The sequence below is a fragment of the Rattus norvegicus genome, chromosome 3 (assembly GCF_021556685.1).
Source record: "Rattus norvegicus strain SHRSP/BbbUtx chromosome 3, alternate assembly SHRSP_T2T, whole genome shotgun sequence".
Taxonomy (NCBI): domain Eukaryota; kingdom Metazoa; phylum Chordata; class Mammalia; order Rodentia; family Muridae; genus Rattus; species Rattus norvegicus.
Window position 1 is genome coordinate 169,139,020 of NC_141536.1, and position 15,948 is coordinate 169,154,967.

The 15,948-nt window shown below is 52.8% G+C and overlaps 2 protein-coding genes and 1 long non-coding RNA gene across 6 annotated transcripts; 2 read left to right on the top strand and 1 right to left on the bottom strand.

Annotated features, from left to right (window-relative positions):
* Positions 1-1,349: 1,349 nt before the first annotated feature.
* On the bottom strand, positions 1,350-7,758 carry Srms (src-related kinase lacking C-terminal regulatory tyrosine and N-terminal myristylation sites). Its single transcript, NM_001011961.1, is given in 8 exon segments — positions 1,350-2,139; positions 2,393-2,549; positions 2,631-2,812; positions 3,378-3,536; positions 3,623-3,764; positions 4,438-4,604; positions 5,285-5,406; positions 7,264-7,758. Coding segments are annotated over 8 exon segments (1,524 nt in total). The 5' UTR covers positions 7,665-7,758; the 3' UTR covers positions 1,350-1,945.
* LOC108350541 (uncharacterized) lies at positions 7,149-11,842 on the top strand. 3 transcript variants are annotated; one of them, XR_015684909.1, is made up of 3 exons: positions 7,149-7,301; positions 10,923-11,013; positions 11,579-11,842. It is a non-coding gene; the product is annotated as an uncharacterized LOC108350541 (long non-coding RNA). The 3 variants fall into 3 exon arrangements; XR_015684908.1 differs by lacking the exon at positions 7,149-7,301 and adding an exon at positions 7,451-7,678; XR_015684910.1 differs by lacking the exon at positions 7,149-7,301 and adding an exon at positions 9,012-9,192.
* A 629-nt stretch (positions 11,843-12,471) lies between these two features.
* On the top strand, positions 12,472-15,781 carry Fndc11 (fibronectin type III domain containing 11). Of its 2 annotated transcripts, none has more exons than XM_087653948.1 (2): positions 12,472-13,424; positions 14,582-15,781. In XM_087653948.1, exon 2 carries the CDS (start codon positions 14,733-14,735, stop codon positions 15,732-15,734), a length of 1,002 nt encoding a protein of 333 aa, XP_087510074.1. In that variant the 5' UTR covers positions 12,472-13,424; positions 14,582-14,732; the 3' UTR covers positions 15,735-15,781.
* The last annotated feature ends 167 nt before the right edge of the window (positions 15,782-15,948 follow it).

The following is a 15,948-nucleotide window of genomic DNA, read 5'->3' on the forward strand; positions in this document are numbered from 1 at the left end:
GGCAGAGGTCAGCCTCAAGAACTCCACAGTTGCCTCCTGGTTTCCTCCAGGGTCTTCAAGTCTTGAGCCTCTGAGCTCAAGCTATGTCCTGGACAACCACATGTCCCTAAATGAGACCCGTGGGCAGCTCTATTGATGACACATCAGGTAGCCCAAAAGTCCCTGGCCTCTCCCCAGGAGGGCCAAACCTGCTCATCGTTGGATGACTAGGTGCCCAGGAATGTGCCAGGATCAGGTCAAACCAGCTTCCATGGTTTGACTACAATCCTAGCACCATCCTTCTTTCCAGACTGAGCCATCCTATCCCTAGAGCCCTCATAGTTTGACTCATGGTAGCCCCTTAATATCAGAATATTATTGTCTTGTGCCATACAAGCCCTTAGGACCACACTTCTGCTCTGTGTGCTGGCAAAGCAGGAACCCCATAAACAGCCAACTGCCAAGTGCAGATTCTTCCCTTCCACCTCCCTCAATCAGATCTGCAGGCTAAGGAGAGGCAGGGCAATCCCTCAGCCCAATCCCACTGCCTCTTCTACCTATAAAGACCAATGTTAGCGCTCTCTGTCAGCCTGGCCTCCATAGCTCCTAGGACCATCCTGTTTCAAATCTGCCTCCCGTGAGAAAGCCCATGACTGGCTAACCCCCAAAATCTTTGCTCTAGCTTAGGGGTCACTTTACACATGAGGTTCGGTTCCCAGCTTCCTCTTAGCCAGTTTACAAATGTAATCATGGGCAAATTGGCTTTGGTGAGTGCAAAGCTGGCCCCAAATTTCATCCCCTCTAGGGACTGCCAGTCTCTCTGCCCCACAGCCTTCTGGGTACAACTGGTAGGAGAGTGAAATGGTCTTGGGTCCCTGAGCAAAGCCCCCATGCCTTTCCTGCTAAGTATGCTGCCCCTGAGTGCCGTGAACTGTGGTATGATCAAGGGCCCAACTTCTCAAGGTGTTACCCTCAAAAAGTGGCCCTTGGGGGCTTTGCCCCAGAGAGTAGTTTATGTGGTTGTCAACGTCCTACCTAAATCTGCCTAATCCCACCAGCCAGAAAATTCTTCTTCCTAAACCACTGCCCATCATCCAAAGAAACATTCTCGAAACACCGTTCCTCTGCATGTAGAGAAGGCGTGGGTGTGCTGACCTCCAAACAGCCAGTCTGCCCTTCCTGAAGCTGAGGAGCCTTCTGGCTTCAATCCCAAGCCAGGGAGATGGAAAGGACTGCTCGCTTAGCTCTAGCAGTGTCCACCATTAATGCCACGAGGTCCACACTGTAATGCAGCTCTGGCTGTGGGCTGCCGTTTAACTCTCCCTCCTGCATTCGAAAGCCTCCAGCATTCCATTCGGGGAGCCGGAATGTGAAACCGACAGAACATGTTTATTGAAGCTGACTTTGTGTTCCTAAGGTTTACTAGTACCCGTGGGGCACTGGGTAGGGGCAGATGCTGCTGCTGTTTCCTAAGAGAACATAGCATGTATTGGCATACAGCCAGCCCTGGTGTTGGCTACTTAATCCACAGTAAGACCTGGGGAAAGTGGGCTTTTCATCCTTGATTCTAGAAGGGAGCAGCGTTGAGGGCAAGGAGGAAACTGCTGGCTCTGTGGGTACTTGTCTGTCCAGCACGTCCGTGCGGCTCCTCTTCTATACTTTATCAACACTTTGGGGACTATGCCAGGAGGAGCACATCGACCTTCATATCTGAGTGAGTGCTCATGACCAGGCTCAGTCTGCACGAGTCCGTCTGGTGTGCACATGTAGGTACATGTGTCTCTCTAGTGTGCACATGTGAGTACCAGACTGTGTCAGTGAAGGAGCCCCAGTGTGGGAGCCCAGAGGCTGCTGTCATTCTCAGTTGTATAGCATCTCCCGGGTATGAGTGACAAATATTTCCTTGGGAGACAGCCTTCAGGAAGTGGCAGCCCTAGCTGCTGCCCAAGGGTCTGGAGAGACCTGGTCACGTGAGGCCCAGGTGGAGGCGTCTGTTTATAGCATTCAGCTTCTCCCTCAGTGTGGCAAAGGTGGGACGCTCCTCAGGGCTGCCCTTCCAGCACTCCACCATGAGCATGTAGACCTCTGCTGGGCAGACAGCTGGGCGTGGCAGCCGGTATCCACGACTAATCTGCTGTAGCGTCTCGTGGTTGGTCATTCCTGATAAAGGGCCAGCAAGAGGACCAGACAGCAGCTGCCTTGATTCTGCTGCCCAGGTGCCACCAAAGAGACTATCCTACTCCCAACCTCTGCATGACCAGTCTGTGCTGGTACTCCAGCCCCTACCCTGGTACCTCTGTAGGTCAGTGACTCCCAGGGCACCATACATCTCCTCCCTCAGACTGGATTCCAGGTCACCTCCCTCAGACTAGACTTTCCCTGATGAGTCATAATCTCCTCTGAGATGGCTTACCCTCATAGGGACACTGGCCATAAGTGAAGACCTCATACAGCAGGATGCCAAAGGACCAAACATCTGACTTTTGGGAAAAGACACGGTAATTAGCAGCCTCAGGTGCCGTCCACTTGACGGGGATCTTGGAGCCACTGCTTGGGGAGTAGACGTCGTCCTGGGGATGAGGTGTAACGGTTGGGAATTCAGAGTAGTGTTTTCCCCTCTGTAGGGGTTAGGAGCCCAGAGCCCCACTGACCTTGAGCAGTCTGGCCAGGCCAAAATCAGCTACCTTGCAGGTGAGGTCATCCCCCACCAGCACGTTCCTGGCAGCCAAGTCGCGGTGGACAACACGCCGCTCCTCCAGGTAGCTCATGCCCTCAGCTACCTGGCAGGCAAATCCCAGTAGATGAGGCAGGCTCAGGGCCTTTCCCTCAGGGCCTGCAGAGAGAGGGGCTCAGGGGTCAGGGCTGGGTGGCGGTCCTCATAATGGCACAGGATGATGCCCAGCAAGGCAAGTGCATGTGCACACACATGCTTCTTCCGTGCCTTGATTCTCCCATCTCTGAGAGAGTGAGAGCGGCACCTACTAAGGCCCAGTAGACAATGAATAGCACGGAAAGGGAAGTCACCACAAGGCCTCAAGCACAACCTGCTTCTCGGTACCTGCCTGTACTCCCAAGGGAGATACTACCCAACCTGGACTGGGTCTGAGCATATCAGAGGTCAGTGACACAAAGGGAACCTCTACTGTTTGTACGGCAGCCCTAGCCTCAGAACGACCAGGATTTGACTACATAGCCTTTCACCAAATCTAGGCCTGAACCAGATCCTTGGCCTCAGTGGGACCAGGTGTCTGCAACCTGGGCTGCATGTGTCTCTTACAAATGCTTAAGGATTCTTCTTTGTGGACCTAGGGTGTGATGTTATCGTAGGGGTTGGCAGATGTGACTGCTACAGGGTGGGGGAAGGGAAAGCATCCACTGCCCAAGTAGAAGCTACTCACTGCCCAGGTAGACCTGCAAGTTGCCCTTGCCCATGAGTTCAGTAACGATGTACACGGGTTCACCCAGGGAGCATATAGCGTGCAGTCGGATTAGCCGCTCATGCCTCAGGCTCTTCAGTGCCTCAATCTCCTTGGTGAGGTCTGCCAGCTTCATGTCAGCTATAAAAAAGATGTTGCTCCAGGACTGTGCAGGGCCACCACTGCCCCAGGCTCCAGGGTCAGAGGGCAATGCTACAGGGCCTCACCTGATTTGATTACCTTCACCGCCACAGGTGTAGAGCCCAGCCACAGGCCTTCCCACACCTCCCCGAAGAAGCCTTCACCCAGTTTTCTCCGAAGGACAAATTCTGAACGTGGCCGTTCCCACTCGTCCTGAGCCAAGGGCATCTGTGGGAAGGGACATTCAGTGTACTGCCTTAGACTCCCGTAGCAGAGTGGGCAGGAAGACGAAGTTACTATTTGAACCTAGCCCCCCTGGGAATCTCAGGAAAAGTCCCAGCATCAGGCCTTAGCCTCTCCCTCCCCAGTGCACTCCTACTCCAGGCCCAGGTTAGGACAAAGGGGAGACCAGTGTGGACCTCCAGGAGGCCAAGCTCAGAGCTAGGAGGCTAATTGTTTTGGGAACTTAAGCGGCCCCTTTACCAGAGCCGGACATCCGTTCACAAATACTCATTACAAACCTGGCTAGGCTGTCATTAGGCTGTCATTACAGAACCAGAGAAACCAGACTGCTGCCCTGGACCCAGTAATACCAGATACTGGGAGAAATAGTATCTCTACTCTCAGCTTCTGCCCTCAGGGCTAGGAGCAACTGTGGGTGCCTTCCCCACACTGGCCTTGACTCCTCATGATGCCATGCAGAATTGGGTGCATCCTATACCCCTTGGGGCTCCCCAACTTTCTAACAGCCTCAGAGTAGATAAAACTGGCAACTCCATCAGAATAAACAAACCACTGGACACCGGCTATTCCCTGGTCAAGTCTAGGCCAGACGCTTGCCAAGAGACTCTAAGGCAGGGTTCCTGGTGGTCCCCAGGAATGGGGAAAGTTGCAGATCCACCTGGGGTACACAGGGCTGCAACAGAGGGTTCTGGATCAGCTTCCAGTTGGTCTTGTAGTAAGCTAGCAATGCATCCAGGCTGGGGAAGAGTCGACCCTCCTGCAGGTAGAGGCCGCCGCTAGGTGCCATGCAGATTCGATAGTGGCAGACTTTGGCCTGAGCCCTGACTGGAGACAGAAATGGAAACCAGTGCCTTGGTTACACCTGCCTCAGACACCCACAGCCCAGCATCTCAAGTGACTTCGCTCTGATTGACCATGGGGTCGCTGAGGTGGACAATGGTCTGTGCAAGAGGGGGCATGGTCAAGATACAGGCCCCAGGACAGTCAGGGAGCCCTGGTGACAGAGTATTAAATAGGTTCATGTTTAATGGAATGCTAACTCTACTAGGTAGCAAATGGAGGAAGTGGAGAAAGAAAGAGGAAGAAAGGAAGGAGGGAAGGGAGGAAGGGATGGAGGATGGGAAGAATGAAGGGAGGAAGGGAGGAAGAGGGAAGAGAGGGAAGGGAGGAAGGAAGGAGGGAGGCAAGGGAAGGAGAAAGGAGGGGAAGGGAGGGAGGGAAGAAGGAGGGGAAGGAGGGAGGGAGGAGGGAGGAAGGAAGAGAAGGAGGGAAGAATGAAGGAAAGGAGGGGGAGAGAAGGAGGAGACAGAGAGAGAGAGAGAGAGAGAGAGAGAGAGAGAGAGAGAGAGAGAGAAAGGGAGGTTGCTTGCTAACAAGCATGTCTGTATGAAGGGTTGCTAGTGTAGGAATCAACTGCCCCAAGGTCAAGTAGGTCTGACCTGGGAGGGTTGAGCAAGACGCCCCCCCGCCCAGGAAAATGAAGTCTTGAGAGGTTGTTCAAGTACCTGACAGAGAATATCCCCCGATGCTGCTTTCGCTGGGCCGGATGAGGAAGGCCCCTGGTGCGTTGGCAGGAGACAAGAGCAACTGCTGGGCCTGAGTCCTGCTGATCCCATTGAAGTACCAACTGCAAATCCAGGACATAACAGTCTTCTTTCAGGCCCAACCATGTGACCCTGGCAAGGTGTGAGGCCTCAACTGCCCTGCTGTCTCTCAGGGAGGAATGTGCCCAGTGTCTGAAGCTGGCGTCCCAGGCCACCACCATCAGGTGACTGGAAGCCCCTTCACATAGGTATGACTGTCCACTCACCTGGGCCACTGGTTCTATTACTCTGATATACTACCAGGCTTCACCAAAGACCAAAACCCCAAACTTGAAACTACTAAATCACTGTGGGAGTCCAACGAGCTGCTCCAGAAGTACCCATAGAGTTCTAGTATGGCCGAGGACCCTAGGTGTCACCTGGCTGGGCATGGTTCATCTGAAGGTTAGCTACTTGGGAGCTGAGATCTGCAGAAGAGGGAGACTAAGCTGGAGTGGGCAGGATGTTAGCAGAGGCAGACAGTAGAAAATAAGGGGGGAGGTGTTCTAAGTACCTCGTGCCCTCTGAAGGGCCATGCCTAGGTGGACCAGACTCTGAGTGCTAAGTCACATCAGGTAAATCCGGTATGACTCCATCCATTTCTTTTCTTTCTTTCTTTTTTCCTCTTTTTTTTTTAGAAGCTGGACCCCACAGATTTGGTGAGCAGAGAATTGAGAAGATTTCCTGATCTTCTGGCAGGTGAAGAGCCCCTAGCACTGAGGTCCCTTCTCAGTACAGCAAGACTGGGTTTGGGAGGACCAGAAATGGGAGTTTCTCCAACATAGCCCCAGCCTTTCCTTGAAGCTATGACAGGGTATACACGACTATGGGATACAGCTGGGCTTCTGTGACAGCCTGAACTGTGGAGGATATGCCTCAGGGGTCTCTCCCTAGATGATGGGGCCAGGTGTCTGGGACTAATGATACCATTAAGTGTGGTCAGCTCTTTGATCTCCAGGTCAGGCAGTCATTAGCTCTCCACTAGCAACCCTACTTCCAGGATCCCAGCCCAGCCTTCCATGCCAGCAGCCTACAGGACTGTTCATAAGTTCTGTGTCCCATACCCCTTCCATCAAAACAGCCACTTGACCTCTTCCAGCAAACAGGCATGGGGCTTGTGTCTGGATCCCTTTCCTGTGGCTCTGCTTCCCCAGCCACACAAAACCTCCTGGGAGGTTGTAACTGCTGAGGGGTCCTCAGGAGGCTAGAGATGAATTGAGCAACACTAGGACCTGAGGACTCAGGTCAGGACCAGTTGGGTGTAAGACCAGGGGCAGCTCTTCAGCCTTCAGCTTATTTCTGCCTAGCACGAACCCTGCAGCATGACCCTCCTGGTATGCCACTCACTGCCAGTGACTGCCCAGCCTTGAGGGCCAAGAGTAAGTTCTTCCCCATACCCACTGAGCAAAGCAAGTCAGGGCTCTATCTGCCTTATGCTTAGACCCATTTGAGGTGTTTGGGTGAATATGAATGGAGGAGCATGCAAACACTTGACTCTGGCCTGGTTTTCAGCACCTAGAAGTAGTGTGCGCTCCCTCCTCCTCCCCCTCCAGCTTGTCTCAAATCTCAGCCCCTGGCCTGGAAGCGGTAACCACTCACTGTATACTGTAACAACCTCTGTATAGAGGCAGGGTCCTGCAGTGACTGTGATGAGTAGCTGTTCTATGGAACAACAGGTTTCCTGGACCTGTTCACTCCTGGGTCCCCCACCCAACCCCTTAGCAGTGCAGCTCTTCCTATTGAACTGCCCTGCCACACCTGTCTGCTCAGCCCAGTGCCAGCAGGCACTCAGTAAGCCCTCGCTGACTGTAAGCAGGTATTTCCTACTCTCAAAACCTCTGACTTACTCATTGGGCTTGTCAGCCTTTTAGCAGCTCTACCTCCGAAGCCCAGATACTTACGGTTGGTCTGAGGGCGTCTCCGGGGTAGCCTTGGCAAGGTAGGTGACTGGAACTAGTCCGGTGCTGGGTGGCCCAGAGAGCCTTTGGGCAAAAATGTACTCCCCCTCCTCCTTGAGGGCGTAGAGTCTGTCCCCGCGGCTGACGCTCAGTTCCTCTGCACATCGAGCAGTGAAGTCGTAGAGCGCGCGGAAGAGTCGGGCGCGTGGGGCTGGGAAGCTACAAGGTTCAACGGCAGCTGGTTGCTCCGGCACTGGGTTGTCGTCCTGTCCCTGGATCCTGGGGATGTCTTCCTCCGACTCACCCGCTGGCCATATCTTATCCCAGAAAAAGGACAAGAAAGTGAGCCGCTTCCGGAGGAAGGGCTCCATGCCTAGGGGGCCTGGTTGCGGACGAAGGCGCATGGAGCAGACTCTGGGTCAGTACTCTGGGATCTCCGTGCTGCCGCTGAGGAGACTGAGCACTACAGCCATGCTCCAGGAGCCCAGGGTGCAAGAGAGAAACCGGAAAGGCTGGTGGGACAGCCAGGCTTATCCTGGGCTTCCTGCCCACGTCCCTTCTTAACACCGGATGGGAAGTGACAGGTGACACGGACCCTAACCCTAACCCCGGAGGTCACTACAGAGTGCTCCTTAATCAGGCACTCAGGACCTGTCAGTATCCCGGATGGTGGATCAATGAATGGAGCGGATAGTGACCTCCGTCCCAGGACCACACAGGTGGCTCCTCCTATTCTACATATTCTTCTACAGCTATGCGGTCTGATGAGCTGGATCTCTGCTGGGGTTTAAAGCCGCTGGGTTTGAGATACGTGTCCCAGTTGGCTCCTAGGGTGAGACAGTTGGGCGGAGCGTGTAGGAAGGGCGGTGTAGTGGGGAGGGCCTTCTGGAACAAGCTACCCTTTTCATCTTGTCATACAGGCACAGGTTGCAGGGGTCTGTTTTGCCCTGGTAGCTGGGCAAGTGCAATCAGCATCCTCCCTGGGAGAAGGGTGGACAGAGGGAGCAGTTCATCGCTAGAGGCTGTATTTCTGTGAAACACTGGCTTTTTTTTTTTTTCTTTTTTTCGGAGCTGGGGACCGAACCCAGGGCCTTGCGCCTGCTAGGCAAGCGCTCTACCACTGAGCTAAATCCCCAACCCCACTGGCTTTTTAAATATTGGCTCTCTAACTTAAAACACCTCCCACCTCCTTCAGGGTCAGATGCAAGTAGCCATAGCTATATTCACCCTGTCCAAGTCAGCGGTGGCATCTGGAGCAAACACTCAGTACACAGTAAGCTCTTGCTATCCTGACTCCTGTGTTGTCAAACGACATGCTGGTAGTAATCTCCAGGGGATCAGTGAACGGCCAGGCACATAGGTGATCATGGGGATGCTTAATACCGCTGCAGGGAGGAGGAGACTCAGACATCTAAGACCTCAGTTTGGGTATCTGACTTGGTGTCAGCATGCAAAGGAAGGGCAGTGGGTGAGCCTCACACAGCCTCTTACCCAGTCCCAGATTCTCATTCTGTACAATGAAGCAAGCTGCCTGCCACCCAGTTGTTCACTGTCAGGTAAGAGAGACCAGGTTCCAGCCAGCTCTGTTCTTGAGAATGTTTTAATCTGAGGGGGACCTCACTTGCAGGCTTTCTGCCCATTTACTGCGGTCTCTTTCCCAAGCACAGCCCCTGAGTGGATACAACTAAGCTTCCAAATGTATTTGCTACAGACCCTTCATGTACCTTTTTCACTTCAAACATGTCAAACAGGTGTGGTTCCTGTTCCTTCTCCATCTACAGATGCTTCTCTGAAGCATCTGGGGCATCTGTAAGTTCTGGTGTACCAGAGATACCTAGGGATTCACTGGCTTTGTCCTCCCAGCCTCCCAAGTGGCTGAACCCCAGCTCTTGGCTTGAGCAGCCACAAAGGGATGGAGCCCTAAGGTACAAGGTACATGTCATAGAGATATAGCCTGTTGGAAGTGGGTGTACAGACATGGTAATTATAAATACAAAATTAGAGAAGTACCAGGAGGATCCCTGAATCCCACACCCACCAGCCTTGAGGAGAATTTGTCTCTACCTGCCTTGCCAGGTATAAATGGAGATTTTCCTACCCAAGTCCTCAATGTGAATGATGTAAGCTTCCTCAGATACCCACAGCCGAACAGGGAAGGACTGAAGGTCCAGAAGTCGATGGGAACCCCACAGGAAGACCAAGAGAGTCAACAAACCTGGACCCCTGGGAGCTCTCAGAATCTGAGCCACCAACCAAAGAGCATACATGGGCTGGAACAGGGACCCCTGGTATATATGTAGCAGACAGGCAGCTCAATCTTCATGGCTGCCCTTTCTGGTCTCAGGAGGAGAGGATACACCTAATCTGGCAGAGACTCATATGCTAGAGTTGAGGGATACCTAGGCGGGGAGGGGTCCCACCTTCTGGGAGGAAAAGGAGAAGGGGGATGGGGGAGGGACTCTGTGAAGGAGGGACCAAAGTAGGAGCAGCATTTGGGAATGTTAATAATTATTTTAAAAAAGAAATTAAGCTTCCTATCTTCAGGCCATGAAGCCACAGGGAGATTCCGTCTGCTGCATTGACCATGGTAAGGTCAGATCCAGGGCACTGAGTTCAGATCCCTTGCTCCTAAAGCACCAGGTCCACATCTCAGGGAATCCAGCACATTCTATGTGCAGCTGGAGCCCAAAGAGAGGCTGATGGTCAAGAGCAGAGGACATAGTCTTCAGTCCTGGTTCCCAGACCTTTTATCAGCTGGAGGAAAGGCTGAGAGGCAGGAGACTGAGAACTGCTGTCAAAGAAGCCTTGAAGTAGAGGAGTTGGCTTCCCCGACTCCTACAGATGAGGAAAGAGTTCAGTCCCTCGCCAAGATCAGAGCAGGAAGAGAATCCGTGGGTCACTGTGTGGTGCAAGTTCGTAATTTGCCTTTTGGTTTTGATTTTACAGGGGATTATAATGAAGAGATTGCCTGAAGTCTCTTGAGACTGACCTTTTTTTTTTTTTTTAAAGATTTATTTAGGGCTGGAGAGATGGCTCAGCGGTTAAGAGCACCCGACTGCTCTTCCAGAGGTCCTGAGTTCAATTCCCAGCAACCACACGGTGGCTCACAACCATCTGTAAAGAGATCCGATGCCCTCTTCTGGTGTGTCTGAAGACAGCTACAGTGTACTTATATATAATGAATGAATAAATCTTAAAAAAAAAAGATTTATTTATGTGTGAGTTCACTGTAGCTGTTCTTCAGACACACCACAAGAGGGTATCAGATCCCATCACAGAGGGTTGTTACCAGGAATTGAACTCAAGACCTCTGGAAGAGCAGTCAGTGCTCTTAACCACTGAGCCACCTGTCTCTCCAGCCCCAAGACTGTGCTGAGACTACTAAAAGACTCTGAGGACTTTTTGGAGCTGGACTAGATGCATTTTACATTATGATATGGCCACAAGCCTACGGTGGCCAGGGAGTGGAGTGTGGTGGCTTAGATGGGAATGCCTCCCACCCCCACACAAGCCCACACACTTGACACAGCTCTGAGTTGGTTGGCTTGTCTGCGAAGGGTTAGGTTTGCCTTGTTGGAGGAGGTTTGTCAGTTGGGGGAAGATTTTCAGGTTTCAAAAGCCCATACCATTCCCAATTAGCTTTGTCTGCTTCCTACTTGCAGATAAAAATATAAGCTCTCAGCTACTGCTCCAGCACCAGGCCTGCTGCCCGCACTCCACACCATGACAGTCACGGACTCACTCTTTGAAACTGTAAGTCCCAATAGACTCTTCTACAAGTTTCCTTGGTCTTGGTATTTTATCACAGCAATAAAAAGAAACTAGGGGTTGAGTGCAAGATGAGCTCCAGGAGGTGTCTCTGTGGCCACAGATTGTCCCTGTGTCCTAGTATGATCTTGTACTTCAGTTTTCCAGGAATTTACATCTGGGGAAAATGGATGCAGGACACGCAGGATATAGGGCCATCATTCCTTACAGCTGCCATGAGCCAAGCATGGTGGCATGCTCCCTCAATTCCAGTGTTTGGGAGACCAAGGCAAGTAGATCTCTGAATTTGAGACCAGCCTGGTCTATAGAGTTTCAGGCTGGTGAGGGCTACATAGAAACGCCCTGTAACAACAACAACAACAACAACAACAACAACAACAACAACAACAACAATGTGAATCTGCAAACTCAAAATGGAAAATTTTAGTTAAAAAAAAATAGAGGGGCTGTAGAGATGGCTCAGCGGTTAAGAGCACAGGCTGCTCTTCCAGAGGACCCAAGTTCAATTCCCAGTACCCACAAAGGGACTCAAGCCTGTCTGTAATTTTAGTTCCAGGTCTTCTGGCATTCTCACACTGGTGTGCCTGCAAGCAAAACACTGATGAACATAAAATAAAGAATTAAAAAGAAAGAAATGGGGGCTGAGGAGATGGCTCAGCGGTTAAGAACACCAACTGCTCTTCCAGAGGTCCTGAGTTCAATTCCCAGCAACAGCACGGTGGCTCACAGCCATCTGTAATGGGATCCGATGCCCTCTTCTGGTGTGTCAGTGACAGTGTGCTCATATACACTAAATAAATCTTTAAAAAAGAAACCAGAAAGAAAAAATTTTGTTTTTATTTCTTTTACCTCTGTGAATACCAGGCTTCTGCGGGTGCCAGGCGTGCAGGTAAAATGCTCATATATACAAAACAAAATAAATCTAAGAAAATAAAAAATTAGAAAATTAGGAATGGGGGAAAAAGAGGGATCGAGTGAGGTGGAGGAGCTTTCACAGGCCCAGAGCAAGCCCAAGCCCCAAGAACAGAGTAGTGAGCCTCACCCACCTCCTTCCTGAGGAAGAGCTGGGGAGCTGGGATTCTTCCTGCTGCTTTTTATTCTCTCCTACTCCCCAGGGGCCAGTTTCCCTCCTGGACCTTCAGATGGCATCGCTTTCTCCAAATAATCTAGTTCTTGTCCCTGAGACCCCTCAAACTGGCCACCATGACTAGCCTAGATGAGCACAGAGCCAGCACCCATCGCTTCCTCCCCCTCCTCCCCCTCCCCCCTCCTCCTCCTCCGCCTCCTCCTCTTCCCCCTCCTCCTCCTCCCTCCTCCTGCTACAGGGCCTTTGAGGCCTGTAGCCAATATAGGTTGGCAGATAGGAAAACTACCTCCCATCCCCTCCCCCGCCAACCTACCCCCCACCCCACCCCGCCTCGCCCGCCCCGCCGCCTGTCAGGTGCCATCAGAAGGGCTGGGAGCTCTGGCTGTAACTCAAGTTGGTAGCAAACTTGAGTTACAACGAAGTAACTCAATCCAGACAAACCCAATCTGGAAGGACTGGCCAAGCGGAAAAGAGTCAGCAGCCTTCAGGTGACTGAGACCCTAAGACCCTTGCTAGGAGTAACCCCAAGCTCCTTCCTTAAAGAGGAAGGATCTGGGTAGTAAATCCAGGGTTCCAAAGCCCAGTTTAGAGTATGAGAATGACTCACAACTTGGGAATTCCTTTGAGGATCCTTAGAGCTATGGAGACTCTGTCTATCCAGACTAGAGGGGACAGATCATGAGCTTCTGGAGGCCTGGGAAAGCCAGAACCCTTCACCTTGCTGACTGCTTGCTGAGGTGATCCTAGCCATCTGCTGCTATATTACTTCCTTTCTCATCTTCCTTGAGACCCACAGGCCACCGCTTGGCTTGGAATGTCAAGCAAGTAGCCCTTCCCTGCACTCCACTGGCGTCTGTGGGCTTCTTGAGAGCCAGAAGTCAGCTCTGTCCCACTCAAAGACACCAGTTTCCCGCGTTGCGGGGACCCCATTGCAAGCCAAGCTGTCAACCCAGCCACCGCAGTGGCTCCTGAACTGCTGCGAGGCACGGAGCCGCCGCGGAACAATTCCACTAGCCGGTGACGCGGGCTGAGGTTGAGCTTGTTTCGAGTTCGTGGGGCTCTGGGCACAAATCGATGCTGCCGAATATCAAAACTTAGCCTTCAAATCAAGAGCTCCCAACACCTGGGCCGGATGTGCACAGCGTCACAAGGGCCAGTGGTTTCCATGGCAACAAGTAGGCCTGAGGCAGGGGGAGCGCGGATCTGGCAGTGCACCCTGCGGCTCTGGCTAGGCTCCGCACAGGAAGCGGGCCGCCAGGCACTTGCAGAGGGGGGCTGGAGCTCACGGAGGTGATCCGGAAGAGGAGTGGTAGGTAGAGGAGTTTGGGAGGTGTGCCCAGGAACTCCGGGTGGGTAGTCTCCACGGAGGGGGCGGGGTGAAAGGATAGCTTAGTTTTGGAGACTTCTATTGAGCTTTCTAGCTGCAATGAACTGCGTTGGCTCAGGGTCTTGGGGCCCTGATCTCAGCTAGCACCCGGCCAGGAACCATTCTCTGCTGTTTCTGATGCCTGCCTCTCCCCAGCACCCCCGAGCCCCCAACCCCCATTCACACAAATCACTTTGAATTGGTCTTTGGGAAGTGGGGTGAACTTGGATCAACCTTACTATCCACCTGCGTGCCTTTGAGCTAGTCATCCAGTCTCTTAGCTCTGTTTCTCACTCATCCAAGCCAGCCCAGTTTCCACCACTGGAGATTTCTAAGTGAAGCCACTGGCCCAGTGCCAGGGACAGCTAGTAGGCTGTTGGTCCTTTCTCCAGGGAGCTCTGGCTGCTGGGCTCTGTGGCACACCAGCCTCTCCATAGACAACCAGATTTGGGGGAAAGGTATGGGGACAAGGAAAGGGGGCTGACTCTGGAGTCAACAGCTCCAACTTTGGGATAAGCTGTATACAGGAGCACACACTCCTGGAGTCTCAAGGGTATGATGAGAAGACTGCTTGAGCACAGGAGTTGGAGGGCAACCTGGGGCAACAGAGTGAGATGTTATGTCAAAATCAAAAGTGACCATGGAGGAAGACCAACCTACCAAGCTGTAGCCTTAGATTCCCCATCTGTGGGAGGGCGGGATGAGATCTACCCTGTTCTTGGACACACAAGGTCCCTCTCTGTGTGAGGATGATGTAGAGTCTTGTCTTTGGTTAGCCTCATCCCTGAGCATCTGTGGTGCCGCAGTGTACCAGGTCTCTGGAGAGTACTGGGATGCATGGGAAATTATCCATCCTTGCACCAAGGATCACTCTAAGCTTCTCCACAGACCTGTGTTAGGTGAGGAACCTGAGCCCTGTGATCTGTCTCAAAACTAGCCAACATCCCAGAGCTTCTCCCCAGCTACTCTGGTTCCTCTAGCCCACTCTCTGATAAGCCCTGTTAGCTCATCACCACAAAAGACTAACTCGCCCCTTGATTAAGTTTCCTGTTTATCGTCTGCTTTTGCCTAGTACCCAGCCTACTATTCTGTTCCTCCAGGGGTCTCTGATCAGAGAGCCGTGGCCCAGGGGAGAGCAGAGGTCATTCTGAGGCAGAGTCTGATGAGGGGCAGAAAGAAGGCCTAGGTTGGAGGCAGAGCCAATCTGATCGTCACAGCTGATGCCTAGTTCTTACCCTCAGCTCCTAGACAATGAACTTCCAGGTGACAGGCCTGGCCCTGGACAAAATGAAGCTGGACAGTCCACATTCCTTCCTGGACTCAGAGGAGGTGGAGGAGGCAGAGGACCAGCAGCTGCTGGAGCCAGAGGCTTGGAGGACATTCATGGAGCGCCGCAATGTGCTGCGTGAGTTCCTGACCACAGACCTGAGCCCCCAGTTGCTCAAGCGCCATCATGCTCGCATGCAGCTGCTCAAGAAGTGTTCCTACTACATTGAGATCCTCCCTAAGCACCTGGCCCTGGGTGACCAGAACCCACTGGTGCTGCCTAACACCATGTTCCAGCTCATCGATCCCTGGAAGTTTCAGCGCATGAAGAAAGTGGGCACAGCACAGACCAAGATCCAGCTCCTGCTGCTCGGGGACCTACTGGAGCAGCTGGACCAGGGCCGGGCAGCACTGGATGCCTTACTCGAGGCCCCTGACCCACGGCCCTTCCTGGCAGGCTGGGGGCTTGTGGAACAGCAGTTGGCAGACCTGACAGTTGTCATGGACAACTTCCTGGCCATGATGGTACCAGGGCACCTGCATGTCAAGCACCGCCTGGTATCTGACATTGGAGCCACCAAAATTCCACACATCCGGCTTATGCTGAGCACGAAGATGCCAGTTATGTTCGACCGGAAGGAGTCAGTGGCCCATCAGGACTGGGTCAGCTTGCGCTGGTTTGTTACCATCCAGCCAGCAGCGCCAGAGCAGTATGAGCTGCGCTTCAAGCTGCTGGAACCGAGGACACAACAGGAGTGTACACAGTGTGGAATAGTCCCTGTGGCTGCCTGCACCTTTGATGTTCACAACCTGTTGCCTAACCGTACCTACAAGTTCACTATCAAGAGGGCAGAAAGCTACACCCTGGTGTATGAGCCCTGGCGGGACAGCCTCACCTTGCAGACCACGCCAGGACCCCCTGAAGGGCCTGCCCCTAGTCGGCTGGGTAAGCCCAGTCTGCCCCTGACCACACCTTCTGAGAGATGATTTTCTAATATTTATCCACTAATAAAGAGGAGTATACACACACCAAATTAAAGACACAACCCTACTTGGGGCTTACGGTAGCAGCAGCTACATGTTCTCCTGATGGCCCCATACCCCACAAGTCCCAGAACCCCTTTGCCTTCTGTCTCTTCCAGGAGAGCCCCAGGCTGGACTCTGGAACAAGGGAGTGCTGGCCACCGGTTCCTGGCTTCTT

Coding starts and splice junctions, on each gene's coding strand:
- Fndc11 (XM_087653948.1), top strand. CDS start 14,733: ATGAACTTCCAGGTGACAGGCCTGGCCCTGGACAAAATGAAGCTGGAC.